This window comes from Phoca vitulina, unplaced genomic scaffold (genome assembly GCF_004348235.1).
Source record: "Phoca vitulina isolate PV1807 unplaced genomic scaffold, GSC_HSeal_1.0 scaffold6, whole genome shotgun sequence".
Taxonomy (NCBI): domain Eukaryota; kingdom Metazoa; phylum Chordata; class Mammalia; order Carnivora; family Phocidae; genus Phoca; species Phoca vitulina.
In genome coordinates this window covers 7,002,907-7,030,251 of record NW_022589709.1, presented here as the reverse complement: position 1 = coordinate 7,030,251, position 27,345 = coordinate 7,002,907, and the positions used below count along the sequence as shown (strand labels likewise).

The window sequence follows — 27,345 nt, the reverse complement described above, 5'->3', positions numbered from 1 at the left end:
TCTGGTTTTGTGTTGTTTCATTTTTCCCTCCCTTCCCTTATGATCCTCTGTCTTGTTTCTCAAATTCCTCATATCAGTGAGATCATATGATAATTGTCTTTCTCTGATTGACTTATCTCGCTTAGTATAATACCTTCTAGTTCCAGCCATGTCATTGCAAATGGCAAGATTTTGTGGGGTTTTTTTGATGGCTGTGTAATAGTCCATTGTGTATTTATATACCACACCTTCTTTATCCATTCATCTGTTGATGGACATCTAGGCTCTTTCCATAGTTTGGCTATTGTGGACTTTGCTGCTATAAACATTGGGGTGCACGTGCCCCTTCGGATCACTACATTTGTATCTTTGGGGCAAATACCCAGTAGTGCAATTGCTGGGTCATAGGGTAGCTCTATTTTCAACTTTTTGAGGAACCTCCGTACTGTTTTCCAGAGTGGCTGCACCAGCTTGCTTTACCACCAACAGTGTAGGAGGGTTCCCCTTTCTCTGCATCCCCGCCAACATCTGTCATTTCCTGACTTGTTAATTTGAGCCACTCTGACTGGTGTGAGGTGGTATCTCACTGAGGTTTTGATTTGTAAGAAATTGATATTTCTTTTAACAATTTACCATATGAAAATGGATCTTAAGCAGGCTCCTGAATGCTCAGTTGATAATGTGATAACTTACAGAAATTTTCTTTTTATTTTCAAGTTACACCATGTTAGAGATTGAAAATTTAATTCTCCTGAAAACACTCACCTGGTCATAGAAAATATATTTTATTCATCCTCTCTGAATGTCAAAATGAGACCTGGATCACACTGTGCTCACACTCCCTGTAAAAAGCCAATCAAACTGGCAAAGCCCTGGGGAAGATTTTTACAGAGGCATAGATAATTTACAGAAAATATTACCTTTCTCATTTGGATGATGGATATAGATGAATTATTGATATATGTATATATATCAATTATTGATATACATATATATATATATATATATATATATATATATATATATAGGTAAGATACAACTCTATCTACATCTATATTTGTATACTGAATAACATGGACTATAGGTTTGATAGAGATCAGAGTATTTCCTTTGAGAAACAAATACAGGGTCAGACAGAGATAATAACTTAACTTTGAGCTCAACCAATGCCTCAACCCAAATTCTATGTTTTCTGGACCAAATTCAACTAACAAGTCATTAACAACTGATACTGATGAGACAATCAGAAAGACACTGGCCTCTTGTAACAAAGTATTCAGATAGAAAAGCAATTGTTCCCCATGTTGGCATATCACTTTTCAGTTGTATATCACCCACGTTTGCAGATCATTAATTCTGAAGCACTTTAGCAGACTATTTCAGTGATTCTAAGATGTGAATTTAAAAATGTTCACATCTATGACTCTGGGTTATGTCTTATACTTGGTAGTGTCTTATGATTAACTATTCTCCATGTTTGGCTCTCTTCTTTGGGCTGCTCTTCTGTTCTAGGACAAATGGAGACCATCAATGTCTAAAGTAAGTATCTGACAATCACTCTGTCTTCATTCTTTTACTCCTCTCTCCAACCAGTAAATGCAATCCCTTTGTCTTGTCCCTTCTCTCTACTGAACCTGAGCCAAGGTCCTTGGTTTGCAAATTCAGATTTTTTTTTTTTTTTAATACTTGGCAAGCACGTTTCAAGGCAAGTGAATTTTGAGAGCCTGGTTAAGGTTCTGTTGGCTGCCATAGTGCATTTACACAGACCTTCTTTTGCTTTCACTTGTGAAGGAGATCATTGGGGTGTTCAGCTGACTCATCTGTGCCTGAGGGGTAAATCTAAAAGAGCTTTTACTTGGCAGCATCTTTTCTTTCCTACTTATGCATATATTAATAGCTCATCTTGTAATCAGTAACACCTTAAATTAGTTTAAATAAGGTAGATGTCTCTACCACAAAGCATTCTCTTTTCTAGCACATCTGTGGAGCTATGAGGAAAACACCACTAAGTAAATTTCTTTACAATAGACCCTTTCATATTCTTGAATATCCCGTGACTCTGTGATATAATATGCAGCATTATTCAAGTGTATTCAACCACAGAACTTTATTCTTAGGGACCATCTCATGATACTAGTACTCGGAGGAATAGATTTTTGGGAAAAAGCTGCTATAGAGTGATTCCTCCTAGATTATTTCTAGACATCTTACAACCTCTGTGTCTCTGACTTTGACCTTCTTTCCACCATCCCAAGGTTTTCTTCCATTTTGACATATTTTTCCTTCAAGCCATACAAGTAGAAATATCCTCGCCACATGTGCTTTAAAATGCAATCTAAAATAGGTTCTAATTTAGGAAAAAGGTAATGAGCTTGACTTGATAATTTTCTACAATGAAGAATTTTTCTGTGATTTGTGTATGATCCTTAAAGCAAACCTCTAATTTGGAAAGGAAATATATTTCCTGTCCTTTACTTCACTGAAAATTGTAGATAATGCATTTTGTAAACTAAATTCAATTGAGGCATTAGAGTTAATGATATTTATGGCCAAAGTGATTAGGCTCAGAAAACAACCAAAACCTTTGATTTTCAAGTTCAAATTATAAATGGCATAAATTTATTTGCTCCTAATGTCAAGTTGATTAAAACTGTTCTCAAATCAATAGAGACCACAGGAAAGCATATTTGAGCAGAAATGTTTACCTTTGTCCCTCCTTTATCTCCTTCACTCTACTTTGCACATCGGCTCACTTAAACAACCTCTCTCTTTAGCACTACCAAAATTACCACAGCAGATAGTCACTTATGATACAAGAAACAGAGAATCCTCATTACTCTGTGTTTGCATTCTTCACCCATTCCCCAAAGTCCAAACATGCCATCTCACAGGTTTAATAAGACATACCAGTGACAGATCATGGGGGATACTGAAGTACTTACCTTTTCTGGAACCACACTTTTGCCATCCCATGCATAACCTCTCTTGGTGAAATAATTGACCGTGGCAAACTCGATCAGAGCTGAGAACACAAAGGCGTAGCACACTGCAATGAACCAATCCATAGCAGTGGCGTAAGCCACCTTAGGAAGGGAATTTCTGGCACTGATGCTCAAAGTTGTCATGGTGAGCACAGTTGTTACTCCTGTAAAGGAAGAAATTAAGTGAATCTGTAGGTTCACACTACAAAATTTGATCACTGGAGGTCAGCTTACTTGGGCAAAGGGAAACCAGCAGGACCACAGATACAGTGTGTTGTTTAGTTCATCCCATTTTGGTTTGGGATGGATGAGTTTTAATTTAACCCCAATGTAGTTGGCAGTTCACAGTATGGCAGTATTGAGGGGGATCTCTTGGAGAGATAAACTGCTCTGCTATTGAGAAGCTGCTAATAAGATCATGAATTCCTTTAAATGGGTGCCTTGAACAAGGTGTCCTGGTCAGGAAAGGAAGTAATACTGTCTCACTCTCCCCAACTCTTTGAAACAGAAAGCAATGATCTTCATTGTCTCTGATCCACAAGAAACTGCTGGATCCTTAGCTCTGTTTAATATTCTATCTGCATATCCTAAATGTATAAACCAAGAAGCCAACAGCTTCTTGTTAATCACTGATAGATAATTGAATTATTTTAGGGTAATATTTTGTTACAAACTCTTCTGCTTTTAAACTATCTTTCCCCCCTAATCCTGATATAGTTCCTTTTTTGAAGAAACTCCTGAAATGTGTTGCATGTCACCTGCTTGAGGGCACACGGCACAGAAGTGACAAAACAAACATTTGAGCACAAGCTTGCCTGATTCAGATGTCCACAATCTTTCCCTTTCTCTGTTAATGCTGCCTCATCTGCCCTTGGTCTGCATATCCATCCCTAGTGATTAAAGTTACCAATATTCAAAGCGGTTTTCAAGTCAGTTGTTTTTAGCTTATTTAGATAATTAGTATATGTAATGCAGTAAGATCTAATATTGTAAGACACCTTTTAAGCCATTTGAAAGGGTATTAAAAAATTCACAGTAACCCAGTAGGCTGCATGGTATGGAAAAACTTCAAACCTTTTCCCATGACTAGTCCCAGACTCACCACTTACTAGTTCAACGGCCGCATAGGCAAATTCACTTCTAGGGACCTTAGTCTCCATATCTGTAAGAGGGGGGATTTAGATTTTATTCTCTCAACTATCTATCATTGCTGAAATTCTAAGAGAAATTTCCGCAGTTATTCACAAGATTATTTGAGGATTAAATGTAACAATATGTAAAACATTTTAAAAATGATAAATTATTGCTGTGGAAGATACTGTCATCTGATATGTCTAAAACTCATATCTATGATTACCCCTTTTGATTAATTTTTAGAGAATCAGTAGTATCCCACACCTGGTAGGTGGTTAATTTTTCATAGCTGCTTTAAAACATTCAATATTCCCTAGTTTTCCATGAATTTTAAGGTAGATGATCTTTGTAACTATGTTAGGAAGTGATAAGATTAAGAAGAAACATAGACTTTTATTGAATCATATTTTTGATACACAGGGTCACAGATATAAGGGAATAGACTTACTTTAAACTTTGGAGATGTTACAGAAAGTTCTGGGGCATTATCTGTATTATGTAACCAACAAATGTTTTAAGAAATAGTGGCTGGTGAACAGCTCTTAAATTTACATATCAATATTAACTTGAGCAAAGAGCAAGGTAATTAAATGTCGATATTTGAGGAACAGAACAACCCAGTTTCAAGTCCCAGCTCTTTAATTGCTGAATGACCTTGGGAAAATTGCCTCACAATTCTGAACTTCTGTTGGTTTTCTTAAAAAAAATATTTCTTTGCAAATTAATTTTAGTAAGTCTAATTCAGAGGGCTAATTATTATGAGTATTAAATAAACTACTGTAATAAAGTGTTTAACATTGAACAAAGTTAATGGCTATTAACTACTTTGACAACTACAGTCCTTGTTAATAAATCTCTGCTACAGTGAATTCCATTTTTTTCTCAAATTTTGGTTCATGTAGGTAACTGTCAGAAGTAATTTGGGAATGTGTGTTCTTAAACCAAATGTATCCATAAATTAAGTTAAGAAGGGCATAAATAGAGGGGTGTGTGTGTGTGTGTGTGTGTGTGTTTGTGGTCTTACAATTCCTGCTATAGGGACAGGGAAAAGAACAAAAATGGGTTGAGCATCTATCGAGTTCCAAGAATTCAACCTGACAATTGACATATTTTATTTTATTCTTCTCAATCTTTTAAACAGCACTATTTTACTTTAATTGCACTCTCATTTTATAGGCAACTAAATCTTTAAAAAATGAAGATTGAACCTAATACTTTGACTATCTGGCAACCAAATTACATGATCACATTGCCTCTAAATGACAGAGAGCATGGACCAGCAAGAAGATGGGGTTTGAAGACATAAAACAGGCTTCAGCCATGTTGCATTCTTGATGCCTTATAATAAACTGTTACAAAGTACAATTTTTTTTCTTTTTCCTTTGTGTATTTTTTTCTTTAAATATCTGTGACCCTCTCGGGCATTTCACCCAGCACAGAGGAATGTTCCGAGTTGAGACTAAAAACAATAGGAACGTGTTCTAAGTAAATGTTAAAAGGTTAAAGGTCTTGGGAAATTGTATTTGTGATTGTATTGAACTTAAAACATTGAAATATATAACTTGATACACGGAAATACTTGCACAGTTGAGTTTACAGATATGTAGTTATGTTCACCAAAAGGTCATGAGTTGGCTGAAATATCAGATTGTTGAAAATGTTAAGAGTAAGGTTTTTGACTTATAAAACATTCCAAAATGCTTTAGAGAATTTTCAAACAGGAAGGGTAGGATTTATTAGGGTAAGAAGGGGGAAGAGTGAGCATTTAAAAAAATCTTTTTCACTATAGTATTATTGTTCATTCTACAAAAATAAACATAAAACATAACATATGTTCTCTATTCTATTTTTCTCAATTTCCAGTGAATAAAGGGCTCAAACTGAGTATACATCTATAAATAAGCATCTTGACAATAGTTCAATCTTCAGTTCTAGTAAGTGGCTTCAACACTAGTTAATATTAACAAATGGTAATAAAAAAAGAGTTTGAAATGAACTACTCTCGTGCTCTGCAGCTGGAATCATTCTGGATCTTAATATATATACCTGTGTTTCTAGGCTACTGTCAGAGCAAAGATTTGGTGGTTTCTAACCTGGAAGCACTTTGCTAAATTCAGAAGAAAAGACTCTTTTCTGGGCACTTGTAGCAAAGTCTTGCTTTTTTCCTGAGATAACTGATTTTCCATACCTCGCCTATTCTTGAAGAATGATACCATAGGGATCTCTGCACATGAATAATCTTTAGTTTAGATTATAAGCTTCTTAAGGCTTTTTATTCCATAGTAAAGAGTCTTAAACATAGCATGTGCCTAGTTGATATTCACATGCATCTATTTACATACATTAAAACGGCTTGCTATTTAAAGAGTTTTTTAAAATCACACCATAATGAGAATGGTAATTCTTTGAACCTTTCTATTGTGCTAACTTCAGATTTTAATGTATAGTTATTTTTTCATTCCATTTGCAACGTCATCAGGATGATATAACTTGCTCCCCAGACCCTCGCCTGCAAGTCTTGATTGGCACTTACCAAAGACAGTCCTCGCTGGTACAGACTCTCTGTTGAGCCAGAACGAGACTTGGGAGAGAATGACTGTCATTATGCATGGCAGGTATGTTTGAATAACAAAATAGCCAATCTTTCTCTTCAGGTGGAAATGAGTGGTCATAACAACATATTCTCCTAGAGGGTGAAACAGACAGTAAGGTGAGCAATTTGACCTTGAAAAGAAGTTATCTCTGGATTTTTCCATCAGCAGCAAAAACCTAGACTTAAGACATATCCTGTCTCCATGTGACATCTGGCTCCTGAGGAGAAAATGTTTATCCAGGAAAGAACAAAGATGTTGTAAAAACAACAGAATGGGTTTGAGGATGCGATTGAGGTGCCAGCGATCTCATGGATATTGCTACCTCCTTATCCTGGTATATCACACATTTAAGAGACAGACATAGCTGAGCATCTATTTACAGATTGGCTTTAATGACCCTGAAGGCAATGTGCGAGATCCTGACGACACATACTAATGGATTAGAACAGACCAAATCCCCAGTTTACCATTGCGGAGGACATTTAGGCTGTCTAATGAAGGAGCTTGGGTGTCCAAGTTAGGGGAATTCCAGTTCTAACACCAGCGCTTCCTTTCAGCAGCTCTGTGACCCTAGGTAAGTCATTTAGCTTAGCCTGATCTTTGGAATGAGGAGAGTGGGATGGAATCCAGGGATTTTCAAAAATTTATTTTGAGGAATACCTTCACCAGAATCACCTGGGAAGGTTTTGAAACATTCAGTTCTTCAGGTCCCACCTAGATATACAAACTATTCTTTAAGGGAGGCCAAGGAAAATCCACTTCAATATAGATTTTTCCTAGCCTGGGCTAGGAAACAGTGGACTAGCTGGGCACACTTCATGGTCTTTGTATACATCAAAGTCTGATTTCATCTAGAAATCCAAAGCGATTGACATGCAACCCAAATTATAGGAGGTTTTTTTTTTTAATTGATGTTATATTTTCTCAATTATAAATCTTAAAATTTTAGCTTTATCCATTCTGAATATATACTTAGCTATCTGTGGGTGGGTAGGAGAGAAATAGGTGTGTTCTTACTAAGAAAACATCACTTTCTTTGGTATTCACGTTGCTCCAGCTTTCTCCTTCCCTTCAACTCCAAATTTTGCCCTACACAACCTGTGGATTTATGTCTTAGCCCATGGCCATCTTGCTTCAGCCCCTATAATGTGGCTAAAACTGTTCATGATCTCTTAATATCCCAATCTTCATCTTTCTGCAAAGTAATCATAGAGGTTCCTGGTATAGTTCTGCTTTCAGCTTTCTTCCCCATTTTTTTTGGTCTCTAACCAGAAATTGCCTTTCTCACCCCTGCCCCTAGCATCATTTGTACCTAGAGGGCTGCCAAATCTACAGCTCTAAGTGACATTGCTTTCTTTCAAAATCAACTTGTATTCCCAAATATCTACTGGACATCTCAGAGATACTGATTTTTCATTGACATCACCAACTAAATATGTTCAAAAACTGACATTAGTTAACCTTTCCCATAAAAAAATATAATAACCAATGTATAGTTGTGTTGCTTTTCCACTTAGAGTACATCTCTAAATTCATGGTACTCTCTCATCTGTCTGCTCACTCAGACTAAAATCCTGGAATCAAACCTTGGATGTTAAGTAGGGCTTCTGAGGGAGAGGGAAAGGAATCAGTTGATCACAATTTTAATTTCTCCTGTGCAGTATCTCTTAGTCTATCTCTTATCTCATGGTCACTGCTCTTAACTCTTTTGTAGATCTATTAACTGCCTTGTTTATCTCCAGTCACTTCCTCACTTTAGTTTTCCCTAAATTTTGATGTCAGAGTAATCTTTTTAAAGCGTACATGAAATCTTAAGATACCTTAATGGATTCCCATTATCTACATTAAGGTTTCTCAACCTCAGCGCTATTGACATTTCAGACAAGAGAGTTGTTTGTTGTGGGGGCTGTCCTATATGTTTTTGGATTTTTCACTTGACCTCTACCCACTAGATGCCACTAGCAAACACTTCGCCCTCCCCCAGTGTGACAATCAACAATGTCTCCAGTATCATCTACTGACAAGCAAACTCCTCCATTACCTGGATTTAAGACTCTCCATGTCACAGCTCTAATATGCTTTTCAGTATCATGTCTCATGTCTTACCACACATTTTCACATTTCAGTATCTTGATACAAAATTCTCTACTTGACACCTATTATTGCTGAATATTTTGTTCATCTGTAGGTTGGGCTCAGTCCATAGCAGAATAGGAAGAAATGCACTGTAGAGGAAAGTCTATTAGCTTTGGAGGCAAATAGACTTGGGTTCAAAACTTAGATATGCTATTTTCTTCCTGGATAGCCTTGGGTAACTCGCTTACAGTCTCTGATCCTCAGTTTCCTGATCTATAAAAAAGTGAGAAGTATGTTGTGGGGAGAATAAAGAATAAGGGCTCTAATTAAGATCATGCTATGTAAGAGTTTTAAAATAAATGTTAGTTCCTTTCTCCATTTTCTTCTCTTTTCCCTCCAATCAGAATTGCTAAAAATATTGGTAAAATAAATGCATTTACTCTTTATAGGAGAAAATCATCCACACACACAAGTATGCTTTCACTGCTAATTGTTAATAATGATAACAATTGCCATTGATCACTAGGAAGTAACTTCAAATTTATTTATAGCTTCTGTTTACATTTATAATAAAATCTCATACTTTTTATTTTAGCTAACTTATATGCTTATATCCCTCTCATTAAACTGAAAGTTAATTGGGAAGAGGGACAGTTCTTTGAATATAGCATGGTTTTACATATTTTAAGTATTCAACATCTGTGTATGGTGAAAAGGGAGGCACTGAGGTTTAAGGGCACTCACTCAAATTAACATCCATGAGACTCTCTCTTTGGGAGGGGAAATACAATGTTTACTAATTTCTTTTCAGTTTCTGTAGATACCTTGGGTGATGATTCCAAGGTCATCTGAAAGAAATAAGTGATTCAAATTTGAGAAAAAGGCAGAAAACCAATTTTCCCAGGACTAGTAAAATATAGTCTTGTGTGGACATGGCCATGTCACATTTCACCCTCTCAGGAGTATGCATTATGATTCCTAACCATTCATTCAACTGTGGTTTGTAAAATGTCATCAGCTCAAAGAAAAAAATTCCATCTTTCATATAATGTCAGAAAGATGAGTGTCTATATATATTCCATTATCATCTTTTGTTGTCCACAATGTGACATTTTAGGAAGATTCTGCAAAGAATATTAATTTGGAGGAGCTATTATTCTACATTATATTTGCTATATAAATCACTTTCTCACTAACAAATTAGAGAAAGAATAGGAGGATTTCAAATCTATTGAACTCATTTTCTTAAATTAAAAAAAATCTAAGAAGTTTTGGCACAAAACACATAAGGAGGAAAAAAAGGCAGCAAAATCAGAATCATGTTGTAATAGTTTAAAAATAAAAGAAAAACACAACAAAAAAATCAATCTCCTAAATTGAATTGAAAGAGTATCTCTAGACATTAAGTGCTTATGCACTAAACATGTCAAATTCTTTTCCTCTAATTCAACAGTCTAAAAGAATTGTAATTCAAATATCCTTGCATATCATGTAACCCTCAGGGAAGCTTGTAAATTAGATGTGACAATATTTCTGATACATTACCATACAAAATTAAGGAGAAAGAAAGAGAAAAAACAAGGATATAATTCTATAAAGCAGCTTCGAGGGTTTGTTTAGTAAATGGTTTCCATTTACTTGAAGAGTAAATACTTTGCTTAACTTTATTTGGCTTCAGTTTCCTCATTTGTTTGATTAAAATGATAGTGCTTTACTTAACTATTTCCTAGGATGCTGGGAGGACAAAATGAAATGATAGATATGAAAGTCATTTAAAAAAGCTGAGTCACATGCAGATTGACAGTGTGAAGACAGAAACAATAGAAATGTATTCTCTCCAGCTCTAGAAAGCAACCATTCATGTCAACAAAGTTGTAGCGAACATTAGGTCCCCATGAACCTGTCACTTTTCTTCCAAGTATTTTAAACTTTGTGTTTTCTAAGCTATGTTTTCCCTAAGTTTCTACGTTACATGTGTAATAGGATTGAGGAATCAAAAATATCACTGAGGGAGGAATTGGTGTTTTAATATCTGTGTCAAAGAATTCTGGAATAGAAATAAGAAAAAAAAAATGGTTAGAGTTCTAGGCCGCTTAGCCTTTCTAGACATGTCTCTTCATCTGAAATATGAATAGGCTGACCAGATGACTATAGAAATCTCTTTGCCCTACACCCAATCCCCAGTTTTTACATTTTATGGCTACAATTATTTCTCTGGAGATGATGTACTAGGCTTCATAAGTGGGGGCCCTGAAGCTCCTTGGGTGAATGTCGATCACCACTGTTGCTCCCTGGTCAGGGAAAATGGTTGCTTTCCTCATTCATTTTGACCCTGCAGGGTCATCCTTAAATCAACTCATCCAGAGAACACTAACTTTAAGAAAGAGGATCTCACAATTTCTCTTGGTCATCTGTTCTAAGGATAAAAGATAGTCATTCATAAAGAAGAAACATTCTTATTCAGCAAAGCTAACCTAAATTTCCTTTGATCAAATCTGTCTATTGACTTAAGTAAATATGAAGGTTTTATAGCCATCACCATTTACTTCATAAAGGCATTGCCTATTATTATATTCTTATTGTTTTCTGGCCATGATATTATCATTATGCCTGGTCACTAATTTAATTATTATGTTTCTCTGTGTAAGTCATATTTTCTTGCTCTTTAGTCACTGTTGTAATTTTTGCACGGGCTCCCCTTAAAGAATTACTTAGGAAACATAATGGGGTATAATAGAATGAGATAAGGCGCCATGTCTGGGGTCCAGTTCCAAACTGCCTTCTCTGATACTTCAAGCAGAAATGACTTCTTTATGCTATGTAGCTCCCTTGTACTAACTCTATCATTATTATTAATAGTAATATCTAATATTTATTACATAATTTTTATATGTCAGATACTCTGCTAAGCAGGTTACATGCATTTTTATTTCAATCTCACAGTAGCTCATGCAGTAGATCCTTTTATCACCTCCAAATTGTACAAGAGAAAGAGGAACTGAGAAATGTCTTGCCAAAGGTCAGACAGTTAATAAGTAGTATAACCAGCAATTTAAACCTTCATGGTATAATTCCAGAGTCCATACTCTTAAATCCATGCTGCACTACATTATTGCATTTCACACATGTCTATGTTGCCTGTCATGCGGTTGAGAGCACTCTGCAGCTAGCCTACCTCCAGGTTCAAATCTCAGCTCTGCCATGCCTAGCTGTGTGACCTAAGAAAAACAGTTAAATCTCTCTGGCTTCAATTATGTCCCATCTATAAAATGGATATAATAACATTAATACCTCTATCCTGGGATTGTTCTATTAGAACAATGGCAAGTGCATGTTAGCTACTTATATCAATCAACTATGAGCTTCTTGAGGGCAGGAATTACATGTCCTTCATCTATCTTTCCCAGGCCCAATTACAATGTCAAACACAGTAAGTGAGCAAATGGTTGAAGGAATTAGTGAATAAATGAATGAATGACATAAACTTGTATTGGATTTGAGAGCTGACTAGACTCATCCTTTTATGTGACTGTAAAGGTTTTTCTCTGCCAGGTGAGTAGGTGTATTTCAAACTAAACCTCCAACTTATTGTCTTCTCCCAAAACTTATGGCAGACCCCAGGAAAGATACTGGGCCTCTAATGGTTTCACACTGAATTAAAAAAATCCAAGCATTGGATTGAGCCTTATATTCCCCCCCCCCCCCCACAACCCCATGTCACTGGAGTGATCTAGAGGTGTTTGGCTTGAAAGAGATCACTGGTAGTATGTACGAATGTGTGTTCACATATGAGTTGGCTCAGGCAAGTAGGGCAACCCCTTCCAAGGGGTGATCTGAATTGTTTCTCTCCCTGCAGAGAATTTTAAGGTAGAGGAAGATGGTTTTTATCTAATCATTCTCCATGTGGTGCTCTTTCTTGCTATCATTCCTAGTCTTCTGGCAGAAACAGGGAGGTAAAGCACTCAATGCTATTTATCTTAATGTTTTTAGGGCTCCACAAGGATATGTGAAATATGGGATTGAAGATCTTGAAAAGATCTTTGTTTCTTCCCACAGAAATCTATCAGGGTGGATTTTTGATGAGCTAAAGTAGACCCAGAGGAAGTATAGTTCAGTGTTTTATTGTGAGGTTGAAAAGTACACCAAACTGAGTTCCTACATCTGAGAATTTGCTCACTATTTTCCTCACCTCCCTCCCCCGCCCCCCCATATCCATTACGGGAATGACAAGAAAAAGCTCTTATTTGTATAGGTAACCTCGCTGCTTTAGTGCAGAATGAGTACTTTTAACAGACGCCCACATCTGAGGTGCAACCAGTTTGGTGATGGTGGGTTGGGCCACTCCCTCTCATCCCTTAGCTCCATTTATGCCTATATTTCATTTCTGAGTAACTAAAATGTATGTAGGCTAAATCCTGATGAAGCCAGAGACATCTCCAAGTTCATCAGAATGAGCCACTCACTTTGCAGACATGGACATAGGTCATAAAGAGGGATGCAGTGACATGTCAAGGTCACTACCACTAGAACTAGAGTGGAGGCACTCCTTCCTCTGAGTAACCCTCCTGGCTTGTATATACTTCTACTATTGAATGCACGTCACTGGTCACTGGGGTTGAATTATTGTTGCTTTCACATCCCTCAGCCCTCATTCTAATGATAATGGAGAATTTCTTGAGGGAAAGTTCTATGTTTATTATTCTCAATGTTCTGGGCCTAAAACAGTGATTATTTGGTTCCCAACAAATACAGATTAACAACATGAAGTCAACCCCCGCAGCAATTCCTCCTTGATTGTCCTAGGCTGGATACATTTACAATATTTATTTAGTGCCTCTTCTGTTTCAGCTACTATAGTAGGGATACAGAAGACAGATATGGTCCCTGCCCTCACAAAAATGTTAATCACAGCATTTACCACCCATTTTGATAATTATAGTTTATGTGTTTGTCTTCCCTTAGACTTCGGTTTCCAAGACAGCAAGCTCTCCGCCTTGTCTATCATTGACTCTCCAGTGCCTACCACAATATCCAGCTTATAATAGCATTTGATTCTTAAAAATGAACACTGCTCATTTTAGTATGTTTTCCCACATAACTTAGGAGGGAGAGAAATGTTCAGTATTTTCCATGTTCTGGGATCTCAGACTACATAACATTCTGAGCACTTACCATATGTAATGTTCTGCTTAGTATTTTATATTATCTCATCTTTAATGCAAAAGTATAAAATCCCCACTTTTTAGAAGAGACCAGAGTTTCTAGTTGGATAAATGACTTTCCCAAAGTCACAAGACTTCTACGTGGCAGGACCAGGACTTGAGTGCATATCTTTCTCACTGCAAAGCCTAAAACCTTTCCACTATGCCACATAAATTTTTAATGCGGGCAAAACTGAGCAACAGTCTTCTTCATTTTTCAAAACAAGAAACATAAATATTTGGGCTTCCAGAGTAGCCATGGTTGTGACAAAATAAGCAAAAGGCAGATCCCATTAAGCAGGGATTTTCCAATAACCAGAATAAGATATATTGATCTATTACATGAACTTGTTAGAATTATCAGAGTCCTAATATAAAGCCTGAAAACTAAGGAAGAAATTTTTCTGACAAGAATAGCACTCCTGCGCTTATTTGTTACCTAATTGTATTTTTTTTAGAAATTACCAAAGTGAATGAACTAATTTAAAATTTTAAAGACAGCTATAAAAACCGCTGGCTCTTGTTAAGCCTTCACTGATTGAACATAATTAAAATTATTGGGATTGAGGGAGGGTTAAAATCCAAATTTTTATAATTCTCCAGCCCAATGATCACATTACATTTAGTCACAAAACGGGTATTTGCATAACTAAACTCTTATTTCTTTTTTTTTAAAAAGATTTTATTTATTTATTTATTTGACTGAGAGAGGCACAGCGAGAGAGGGAACACAAGCAGAGTGAGTGGGAGAGGGAGAAGCAGGCTTCCCGCCAAGCAGGGAGCCCGATGCGGAGCTCGATCCCAGGACCCTGAGATCATGACCTGAGCCGAAGGCAGACGCTTAACGACTGAGCCACCCAGGCGCCCCTAAACTCTTATTTCTTGAAACAACTTCAAAAGTTTAAAATTTGGGTCCAGCTGCTTAATAGTATCTGCTCTAGTTCTTTTGGTATCTTATGTATACCAAATGATCACTGCTACAAATTCACCAAGATTCATTGAATCTTTATAATAATCAGGCCTAGATGATATTAATAACTAACATTTATTGAGAGTTTTTTTTATGTGCCACAAGCTATCATAAGTACTCTTCATGGATTTAATTTATGCCTTCCAATAACCCTGTGAGGTGACCACAGTCAACAGGCAAGGTGGAAGAGTAAGGATTTAATCCATACATTCTTCCCAAAAGTTCACATTTCTAAATACTCTGCTACCCTGATCACATAGAACTAGCATCTTATTTTGCAAACAAAGAAACAGGGGCCAAAAGACATTAAATGAGGAATCCAAGGGTACAAATCTATAGAGTTTACACTAGTTCCCAGCTTAACTGGTCTCAGGTTAGTGAAATTTTCTCTCTCTCTACTTGTGTTATTGAAGAACTTACTGAATTTTCACATTCTCACAAAGACTGTTTATATTTCTTCTGACATCTCTGGAATAATTGACTGGCACTTACCTGTACTAGACTGAACAATTCCAGAATCTACTGTTTGCCCAAGAAGATCATACTGGTTTAGGCGTGACCCATCTTCTGCTACAACCACTGAGCGTGCTGGCTCTCTTGTCCACTCATAAACAACTTCTGCTCTGGTGTAGGCATCTGGAAGGAGAGGAAAGAAAATGGTCCATGTGTCACGCTACTTCAATACTCCTCATTAGCTGGTGAGTCCTGTTAGTTTCGTATTTTCAATTGCATGGTTCCAGAGGGCAGGCCAAGAAAGAAGAGCCCATATCCCTTAGTTTAGGAAAATTAAAACACATTTTCCTGATTTGTTCAGTCATCTGTTCACTCTTACAACAAATGGTTATTAAGCATCTACAAAAGACAAAGTACCTTGCTAAAAAAATCTGTAACAAACAAGTTTCCCTGATGTTGTGGAACATGCACAGCAGTAATGGGGACAAAAACAGACAAGCTAATAAACATAATTTCAAGTAGCATTAAATGCAGTAAAGCCATACACAATAGGCTAAGGGGGTAGAGAATGAAGGACATGGGCCTATTTTAGGTAAAGGACTCAGAGAGGGTTCTTAAGGAAATGACAGTTATATGCATGACAGAAATGAGAGTAGGGTATGTCTTGGGGAAGAGTTTGCTGGATAGGTGGAGCAAAGAAGTTTCTTCCTCTGGTCCAGGTAAAAGCTTGATAAGTTTGAGGAAGAACAGGAATACCAATGTGGCTAAGGCTGAGTACATGAGAGATGAAATACAGAAGGAGCCTGGGTCCAGATTTTATCAGGCCAGGGGAAGGTCATGATAAATGTGAAATATTAACACCGGAAATTTTACCAAGCATCCATTTTTAAAGGAAGTCTGACTTTACTTCCTTTTAAATTAATTCTCCTTTTTATGGACGTTTACTATCATGACGATGATGTTGATGAGTTTCACCATTTAGCTCATTACACTTCTCAATCATTTTCATTCGCCACGTCCCTTTTAACCTAGCCATCCTTCTACATGATCCGTAATTCAGGAAGGTTGGGGGAAGAGGTGTACAGAATGAGTGAAAAGGAGAAGAAGAAGGGATTCCATAACTTTTCTGGTTTCTAGTCACAGAACATCCACTACACAGGGGATGGAATGATAGTATATACTTTCCTTGGTTTAGATGTAGAGTGATATTAAAAATTAAAAGAAGAGCACATTAGCAAAAGTAAAGAGTTTCCAGGGTGTTTGAGAGGCAGATATGATAGCAAAAGTTGGCTTTACTGTGAAAGCTTTACCTCTTGGCCAACTTCTGCATTAGGCACAGTAGACAAAGTGTCCAGGGTCCACAATACTTCTAGGTGGCCAAGCAATGTGTTAATTTTTTTTAATCAGAAAAAAGTGAATATAACCCTGCTTGGAGTATATTAACCTAAAATATAAAAGTTAAAAATATAAAACTATAAATTAAAATATAGTTTTAATCTATTTTTTGAGGAATTGTTCACAAACACAAGTGCCTTGAGCCTGTAAAAGTCATAATGTATCCTTGCTTCACCTGACGCCCACCCCAAGGTAACCAAACTTGAGTGTTTTGTTCAAATCTGTATTTGTCCAAGCTAAAACATTATGAGATGTGAAGTGATAGTGGCATTTTTACACACATGTGAAGCTGCCATAAGAAAGATGAAAGCCATGCCCCTCATTCTCTGAACCAAAACTTCTTCTTGTCTCTGGGACGAGTTTTGCAGAAAAGCGTAGTCAGTATTCTCCTGATTTTATGTGGGTGTCTGGTGCGCTCCAGCATCATTTCTGGACCAATTTACAATCAGGTATCTTTTTATTCAATTTTCTTCAGAAGTTTGAGAGAATATGCTAGGAATTAAGTTAGTGGTTACTGCTTCTTTCATAAATGTGTAAGATTGATAAATGAGTGGCTTTGGAATTTGTTCTAATTGATTTTTCTTTTTTAATTGTGGCTGTCCTCATTGACTTTTGTGTATATATGTATTTATTTGCAGCTTTATTAAGATAAAATTGACAAATAAAATTATAAGATATTTAAAGTGTACAACATGAAGATTTGATATACATATACATTGTGAAATAATTCCTACCATTGAGTTAACACATCTCATTAACTTAAATTTTGAATCATTTCAGCATCGCATTTGTTAAGGAGGAGGACTGCATTTGTTAGCATCTAAAACATGATTTATTTTAAAAATGCCTCAAAGAAGTGCAGAGCACACTAGTTTGAGAAGAACCATATTGCTTACAATTTGTAGGTACCCATATTCAGTAAAATATTTTTCTGATCATGATAAATTTTTTCTTTTTTTAATGGGAGTGTCTTACCTAGGTAACACAGAATCATTGATCGTTAACATGGAAGGACTTTAGAGGTCATATAGTTTGTCTCATTTCACAGATGATAAACTGAAGCACAGAAACACTGAATAGCCTATTTAAGGGCTTAAATATTTAGCTATTTAATGGGAAAACTGAGGTAAGAGCATAGAATGACATTCGTTCTCCCCTAATGTTATTAATAAGCATTTCCTAGGCAAAAACTGTATATTATATGCTCAAAATCCAAGCACGGATTCTTGGTGGTCAAGTAATTAGGGATGAACCCAATTCTAGAGATTGTGTCATTTTGTAACAAATAAAAAAACTCTTGCTACAGTATTTGCACTATCATTAGCAACAGTGCCTGGACTCTACCATTTTGTACCTCATCAGGTGTTGCCAATGGGCTGCTAATATAGTTTAGAGGAAAAAAATTGTTACCATCCACTTTTCACTTCATATAATTCAATGTCTCACACTTGCAATCTCTTAGAAACTCCATTGTGTACGAAATCTACAATAAACACAGTATTGTTGTGAAAGTGGAGATTACATATTGCTCATGTCTCTCAATGGAAATCTCCCAAAATGCAGAGTGGATCCACATGGTTAAATAGGTGATGGGGATTAAGGAGTGCACTTGTGAGGAGCACCAGGTGTTTTAAGGATCGACTACATTGTACATCTGAAAATAGTATTACACTGCATGCGAACTGGAATTTTTTTTTTTAAGATTTTATTTATTTATTTATTTGTTTGTTTGTTTATTTATTTATTTATTTGAAAGAGAGCGAGAGCACGAGCATGAGCAGGGGGAGGGGCAGCGGGAGAGAGAGAAGCAGACTCCCTGCTGAGCAGGGAACCCAATGTGGGGCTTGATCCCAGGACCCTGGGGTCATGATTTGAGTTGAAGGCAGATGCTCAACCAGCTGAGCCACCCAGGTGCCCCAACTAACTAAATGGAATTTAAATAAAGACTTAAAAAAATAAAGTTGGTGTTTTAAGATGTAGAAGACAGCTATACCTAAGGCATCACAATAGGTGATACACCTTACTTCTTCATTTCAGTATCTAGAAAGTAGGTCCTATGACTACTTCCTTCGTTTGAGACAATTGAGTATAAAGAAAATAAGGTTAAAAAGTCTTCAGCTACTTAGTCAAAATGCTAAGCTCAGATTTCAAATAAATCAGCAGATTACTTCCGAAAAAAAATTTAAAAAGAATACAAAAAGCTTTGGTTGGGTTTATGAAAGAACTTTGTGGTGCTACAACACAAGAGTTGGTATCAGAAGACTTGGTATCAGAAGAGCATCTGCTAATAGACACTATCACTTCACTTTCACGGGCCTTTGTCTTTCCATTTGTATGAAGCAGGTGCACTAAATAATTTCCAAAGTTATTATTCAGAATTCACTTAAATATCTACTTATCCCGCCCTCCTTATTTACAAGGCATTGTGCTTGATTATCAGTCAGGAAACCATCATTTATCAGGTCCATACTAGATCTAGCACTTGCCTAGATCTTACTGTCAGAATATTATCTGAATCTCTTCTTTTAGAATCAAAGCCTTATTTGTATTTTCCTTAAAAAGGAGTTAAAAGATGTCAGCTAAATCATGCACATTGTCTTCTGGTTATCTGGCCTTATGAAGAAGGCTCTATCCCCAAAAAGCAAAAAGTGTGATATAACACTGACAATCGTGGTCTCATGGAAAGTGGTGAGGAAAACATCTGCTTTTCTGAGTTTAGTTCTTATCAACATTTGGATGACATTGCTTCATAAACATTTATTATATAGTGTTCTACTAAATTATTACAAAATCCCCTAGCTTATCTCTTGCTTATTTTCTTCTGTGAGATTTTGGCAAGATGTTTGCTTCAAAAACTGGGTCAATGAATTTTTAGCCCATTTTTGCCTCAGTTTCTTCATTTCAGAAGTGTGCTAATTAGGCCAGGTCAGAGAACTAACTATACAATAAATCAACCACCACTGCTTCTTCTCAAGCCAATGGCAGGCGATGGTAATTAGTCATGGTGCTCTCCCATTGAGCTCAGATGCTTACTTTTCAATGTCAAGTCTTCTCTGTTTAATTCCCCATGGGTCTTAAATCCTTTTCTGAAGCTATCTTTTCTAAGACTTAAACACTGAAGGGGCATTTAAAACCTGATTATTATAATTTTTATCTATTCAATAAATATTTATTGAGTGTCTACATTATATTAGGCTCTGTGCTAGGAAATGCTGAACAAAATAGGTTGTGCTCTCATGGGAGTTTACAGTCTCCAGACAATAAAAATGTCAACCAATAAATGAAACTAATAATTATTGCTGTAATACATCTAAATTAAACATGTATTATAATCAAGAAGATGGGTGGGACTGTATGTAAATTTAGACAAGGTCATTAGGGAAGGCCCCAGAAGATGACATTTATGCTGAGAAGTGAAAAATAAAAGAAGCCAGTTACATGGAGAACCAAGGGAAGAGTAACCCAAGTAGAGAAAAGAGCATATATAAAAGCTCTGAGGTAGAAAGCAGATTTTTATTTAGCTTCAGTTTTCTTACATGAGACACTATTTGTTTTCTACTCACTATCCATTTCCTCCTTCCTAAAAATACTTCCTATTTTCTTCAGGCTGACAATGTGCCTAGTTAAGAATATTTCTTCCCAGCCTCATTTGCTGTCAGTTTTGGCAATGAGACACATCTTTGATTAATGAGATGTGAGTAAATGTCTGCTAGGATTTTAGGGAAAGCTTCTATCTTTTTGATACAGGTGCTGGTTCTTTCTTCTTTGTCAGTGCACTGTTCTTTATTTTGAAAGCAGATGCAATGGCTGGAGTTGCAGCAGCCATTTTGTGATCAGGAAGTACATATAAGGGCATCTTAAAACATCATCCTTGTTAAGATGCTGACTAACCAACAATCAACCAACAATCACCATCATTCATCTCATATAAAAATATAAACTCTTCTTCTTTTCAGCTAGCTATACTCATGCTTGGAAGCATTCCTGACTAGTATACTAAACAAGTAATTTGTTGTCCAAAACAAGGTATTTCTGAAGGTAAAAGGGGGCACTATTAGTAGTTATACCAGGATATTAGGCATAAATAATTACTGCCCCAGGCAAACTATAATGCATGATCTTCTTAAGTATAAGATTATTTTGTGGATTAGATGAACTGATACACATACAAAGGTTTAATATACTGCCTGGCATACAAGTAACGCATAACACATAATATTGTTAGGAATGGAAGTGGTAATCAGGAGAAAACATAGTAGTCCGTAACATAGAATACAAATTAAATTGGGAAAAGAGTGGGGAGGAGGGAGTTATCACCACAGCCTATTTGGCTGACAATTTTTGAAGTAGTTTGTCCTTGGGTTTCAGTATAGAATTAGATTTATAAATAAACTTGTCTCTCCATGACTAGTGCTGCTAGGAGCCTGAAGGCCCTTTGCTATTTTCTTTGCTTGCTGTCTTCCTACACCACCACTATTTTTTTTTTTCTATGAATCATATCTTCACCAAAATAGTTGCTTAGACTGTCTGTCTGGTGGGAACAGAAAGCTGGCTAGGTAGTCCAGGAGTTGACGCAGTCCTTGTAAGTAACTCTCCTGCAGGAAACCAGGAATACATTTTTCTCACTCCCTTTATATATGCGTATTAGTCCAAAGCAGAAGGGTAGAGGAACACCCGAGAACCTGACTCTGCTGTCCACTGTTCTCTTAGCTCCTCTAATGTGTGCCTACATAGTTTCAAATAGCAGAAGCCCCAACAGTTATCATAAAGTTATCTAGGATACCTTCAAAAGCATTACCACACATGAATTTCATAGGATATCCAAACAGATCTAGAACTTTTCGAAAGACTCTGATTAGGGTAAATTCTTGTCAGGCAGTATTTTTTTAGGAGTAGACTTCATTATTAAGAAACGATTATCATCCACTGCTGCCACCTACCAATATTTTCATCTGATAAACAACTTGCAATATTCTTAAGGTCAAACAAATGTCAGCAATAATACAAAATAAGTACAGTGATCTCCATTTATTGCAAGGAGATATTATCTATGGGGTAAAAACATCTGTACTCCACTTGCTTTTCTATGAATACAGCTTTAACAAAAGTAGAATTTTTCCACTAATTAATTAAATCCATTCTTTCTCATAATAATCTCTTCCTGAATAACATTAAAAATGAAATAAAAGATTATTACTTATAGAAAGTACCTTTTTAAAGATTTTATTTATTTTAGGGAGAGGAGAGAGAGAGAACGAGGAGGTGGAAGTGGGGGAAGAGGAGCGGGTAGGAGGAGAGGGAAAAATAGACTGAGCAGGAATCCTGATGCAGGCTTGATCCTAGGACTTAGAGGTCATGACCTGAGCTGAAGGCAGACATTTAACCTTAACCAACTGAACCATCCAGGCACCCCTAGAAGGTATTTGCAGCAAATCACTAAACTTTCTTCATGGTTTTTATCTGTCTCCTAACAAACTTTACTAATTGGAAATTTCTTGCTTAAAGACAGGTATCTCAGGGGCACCTGGGTGGCTCAGTCAGTTAAGTATCTGACTCTTGATTTTGGTTCAGGTCATTATCTCAGAGTCCTGAGATTGAGCCCCACATCAGGCTCTGCACTCAGCCTGGAATCTGCTTGTCCCTCTCCCTCTGTTCCTCCCCCTGCTCTCTCACTCTCTCAAATAAATAAATGAAAAAATAAAATCTTTTAAAAAAACAAAGGCTTAGGTCTCTCATAAGAATAAAGAACATTAAAATTAAAAATTTACTCACAGCTTCCAAATTTTAGTGGGCAGGCATGTGCATCCATAGGGAAGTCCTCCAAATGCATTGGACACTCAGCTCTCACCGTCAGCCTTATCAATGAAGGAAAACAGAAGATATAATCAAGAGCCCTATAGATTAGACACTTACTGATAAATACGACCAGGATGTTATTACCTATAGCAAATATATTAAGAAAAGCAAGAGAGGCAGGCACAAACTGCAGCATGATACTGAGCTGTTAACCAAAAGATCTAAAAGGAATTATTTACAACAATGACTGGATTCTATCCATTTGTTTGTTTTGAGAAAATAGGTATGATTTTGTATGATGGGCAAGCATTTGTAATATTTCCCAAGACAAGCATCATTACCTAATCCACCTAGACCACCTAGACCCAGAAAATCTTTTGAGACTAAAACTAAATGTAAGCTAATAAATACTTGGATAAAGACTTGGTGGAGAAGAAGACATGGATAGCTAGGAAGAGAAGAGGATGTCTCCTCTCCTCAGGGCAGCTCTCCCCATCTCCTTCCTTAAAACAGCACCAGTCAGCATAAAACAACAAAGGAATAGGCAAAGGAGAGTTTGTGGGTGATTTCACTATATTCCAACCATTTCGTTTTATACAAATTTACTGCCTAATGGAAGGCGGACTCTGCTAGGCTTCTCTTTAGTCCCTATCTTCAGTTCTATTTACATTTGAAAAAGGGTAAAGAAAATAATTCACTGAAATATATTTGATTTTGTTTGGTGGAATCATGAGGGAATTTATATCAAATTCTTCACATGGTTTTTATAAAATATATTTACCCATATTATTAAGTAGCTCAAGAAATGTGGTAGGGATGGCTTTATAGCCAGTAAACTCATTAAGTGATTAAAATACTGATTAAAGCAAATATGAAATGCATAAATTAATGATCAAACTTGCATTTTGAAATCAAAATATTAAGGAAAGTGATGACGTATTAGCAAAGGTGGTGGTAAGTTTAGGAGATGGGCAGTAACAGGGTAGTTACTGACGAAGAACATTACATGCATCAGAAAGTAAGAATTGATCAACTTTTCAATAGGTGCAAATTCTGCCCCAGAAAATTGCCAGCTGGGAGGAATAAATACTGAACTTAGGCTCAAAAACAAGTGGAGGGTGTTTTATAAGGGGAGGATGTTTCAAGTTTCACTTATAAATAGGTCCTACTTGGATGATCTGGAAAGGTCTCAACATGTCTCCTCCACTGATCCTCCATTTTCTCTCTTTTTTTTTTGAGATTTGTCATTCTTTAATTCTATTAAATATTTATTAGTTGAGTCCAACATCTAAAGCGGCTCTTGAAGCATTTTTTTTTCTTTCTTTTTCTTTTGGATATTTTCGTATAAAAAGGTAGAAATTCTGGCAGCTTTCTTCAAAAGCAAAGGATCACTCTATTCCCACACTAAACAAAACCCACCAAGTCTAGGGTTTTGCCTCCATTACCTTTTTGTGCCAAAGGAATACTTGGACAGTCTGAATTACCAAGTACTGTCCAGATCTACAAAAACAACATTCTAACAAGTCTCTTGGGGATGAAAGAACTTTTCCCTTAAGAATGAGTTGTGAACAATTTTTAATTGCTTACAAATTAGGAATATTTTAAACATTTTTTCTTTAAAAATATTAACAATGTTTTTTGATTCATGTTTCCTTCATTGAACCATAAGTGAAGATACTAGCTGCCAGGTTTTCCAATAATCTCAAAATGGGAGAAATGTTTGTAAAGCAGAAATATCTATATCTATATCTATCTATCTATCTATCTATCTATCTATCTATCTATCTATCTATAACTCATATATATAAATATTCTTCAACTTAAACAAAATTAAGAATATTTATATTCTCATTCTAATAATGTCATTATAAATTCATATACTTCTCCTAAATGTATACTTCCACATGAATCTATGGTTTTTAAGACACTTGAACTGTTCTAATTTTTTTGGATTTTTCTCCTTCTTTTTAAGTAGAAACATTTTTGGATACATACCTTGAGATAGCTTCTAGAAACCTGATCTAGACCTTATTGGGATGCAGGAATATATGAGGTTAGTAGTAGGGGGAAGAAGTTCCTCATATTGAATTAGAGCAGGTTGGAGAGATACTTGAGATATATTACTTAATATACATTATAAACTCCCCCCCACTTTATCTAATCATTTTACTTAATGCTTTAATACTCGCATAAGACTTCAGTTAGTTTATTTTTCATAGCGGAGTAATTGTTAAGGTTGAAAAAGAGGGCAAACAGGAAACCAGATGCTCCACCATAGCCCACCAGCTTCATGGTCATATATATATGGAAGAGAAAGAAGTACAGAAAGATGCACAGATAGAAACGCAGTCATCCTTACCTCATGGTGTACAACAAGGTGCCATCCTCTGTGATCCTCAGGAGTTTGTTTGGCATGGTCATGTTGTGTGCCACTGACTTCTTTCCATTGTGAAAAAAGGTATCCGGAGTCCAGATCTTACTTGCCATTAGGTTATTCAACCGGAGAACTGTCATGGGTCCTTTAAATTTTAATCTTTCATCCTTCCAGCTTTGACGGAAAAATACATCTATTGTATATTCCTAGGTAATTTTGGAAAATGGCAGAGTTCACTAAGCTGTATTTTGCAATGCAAATAGCTTACACAGACAATGCTTAATTTTTGCAACTTTAAAAGCAAAATATGAGCTAGGTGATGTTTTCAGAAGTAAACTTGTGGTGGCCTGTACATACTGGTTTCAGGTGAATCAATGGTCAGCATAATCATTTTTGAAAATATCTAAAATGTCTGAAATATTTCTTGGTCAGAAAAATTCCACGATTATCTCCTCAGATATGTGAAAAGAAAATCATGCCCTACTCCCTACACCTCTACCACACCAGCACTCAAAAAAATAGAATACAGTACACATTAAAACAAAACTCACACTGGAGCTTACTACATATATATGTTTAAATGTTTAAATTAGATAATGTTTAAATTAGATAATGACAGCTACAAAGATAGAGCATAGTATTTCGGGGGGCCCTTCCATAGTCTGAAAACCTCACAATTTCAAATCATCCATGGTTCTAATACTAGCGTGATAACCCCATCTCCTTTTTGGCTAAGTAAAAAAAAAAAATTTGTTTACAGATAATGTATACAGACTTTCAATTTTCCACAACAAAGAAGATTATGAAAATAATCTGTTTCACTGTTAATTGGGATCTTCGCAAAAAAAAAAAAAAATGTAGAATATGCGGGTGTGTGTGTGAGTGTGTATCTGAGTATATGTGTGTATAAGACACATGAAAAATGTGTGAAGCTCATCATCATTCACAGCCAGGGAATCTATTTATTTGAATAAACACAGCATTCCTTATGGCAATACCCAGAGACAAACATCTGCTAATCTGAAAACAAGCAATGTGACTTACCAGCTCCTAAAACAGAAAAGGGTAATATCCATCTTCCTTGCAGCACTTGCTACACTGACACTAAATTTGGAACTTAATGGTTTGAAATAAAGATTACCACATTCTCCATTAATCTTAGCATGCTCCAAACTGGAAGGAAGGCTAACTTGAAAACATCATGCTACATTTTCTTAATCCCCTAAACTCTGATGCATTAGAAAGCTGTTGTTTGTTTGTTTTTTTAAATCTTATACATATCATCTTTAGAACATGCATAAAAAATAATGTCTGTGTCTAGGCATTTTGTGCATGAGTTTAACTACCTGTCTTTTTCACAGGCTTTATGTAAGATTGGGTAAAGATTGGATAAAGGTTTATCCTTCTGCCGCACGTTTGATATAGCTGAGCCCTTCTGATCCAGTAACTAATAATTATCACTGGATAGTTTACAGCGTACGAGGCATAGTGCTAAATGTCGACTGAGATAGCAGCAACAAGGAAGTGTAACATGATGCCAGTTTATGTTTATGGGCAAGAGAAACTACCTTGTTTGTTGTTTAGGTTTTTCTGTGTCTGGAAGTGTGAGGTGAAAAGGCACTGAGATACAAGAGATAGGAATTTACATACCAGGAACCATTTGTTAAGCATCTTTAAATTTAGCAGAGGGAGAAACTGTTTAAACTTGGATGCTGTAAGGAAAATTCGTGGAGTAGGATGGGCCTACAATGATATTTTCCATGAGGAGAGAGATGGGGAGGGAGCCTCTGGACTACATTGGGAAGTGATACAGAGTAGCAGTGCTTGCCAGGAAAGCAAATGGATGGATTTACCCTGAGCTGTGTATGTTCTCTTCTTCGGACGACAGGCTTATGAGATAGGGATACGATAATCAGGATATTTCTATCAGCCACATAAGCTTTATTTTCTGTCCAACTGAACTACTTCAGCCTGTCAAACAGTAGAGGGAATAGTCGCTTGTAAATCAAGATGCCCAACTGACCATATTCCTATGAATCCAAAAATTTTATTTTGTTCATTTGTTTACTTGCTCCAAGGAGATTTTTGAAAATGAAATAAATGTTAAATATTTTAAAAACCTTAAAATATATTTATTATCAAATCATAATAGATACACCCCAAAGTCAATGATTCCAAAAATTATGTCAAACCTTGCCAAATTCCTCATGTTTATGTATTTGTCATGTTTACAACCAGCTTTACTTACCTGTGCTAAATGGCAGACATTGAAATCCCCAAATTCATTTATGATATTCTCCCTTCAAATACTGTACTGGCCCCACAAGCATGCACACACACACTGCAAAAGTAACTGGATAAGCTTTCGTTTCCATGTTCCCTTCCGCGAGAA

At 36.2% G+C, this 27,345-nt stretch overlaps 1 protein-coding gene across 1 annotated transcript in view; it reads right to left on the bottom strand.

Moving 5' to 3' along the window:
- The window catches only part of GABRA1 (gamma-aminobutyric acid type A receptor subunit alpha1), a 56,392-nt gene that overhangs the window by 3,957 nt on the left and 25,090 nt on the right, over positions 1–27,345 (bottom strand). Inside the window, exons 5-9 of the mRNA XM_032403669.1 lie at positions 24,939–25,159; positions 22,556–22,638; positions 15,428–15,571; positions 6,628–6,780; positions 2,922–3,124 (exon numbers count right to left, since the gene is read on the bottom strand). Of these exons, the coding sequence (XP_032259560.1) occupies positions 2,922–3,124; positions 6,628–6,780; positions 15,428–15,571; positions 22,556–22,638; positions 24,939–25,159 (804 nt within the window). The remainder of the gene's footprint in view (positions 1–2,921; positions 3,125–6,627; positions 6,781–15,427; positions 15,572–22,555; positions 22,639–24,938; positions 25,160–27,345) is intronic.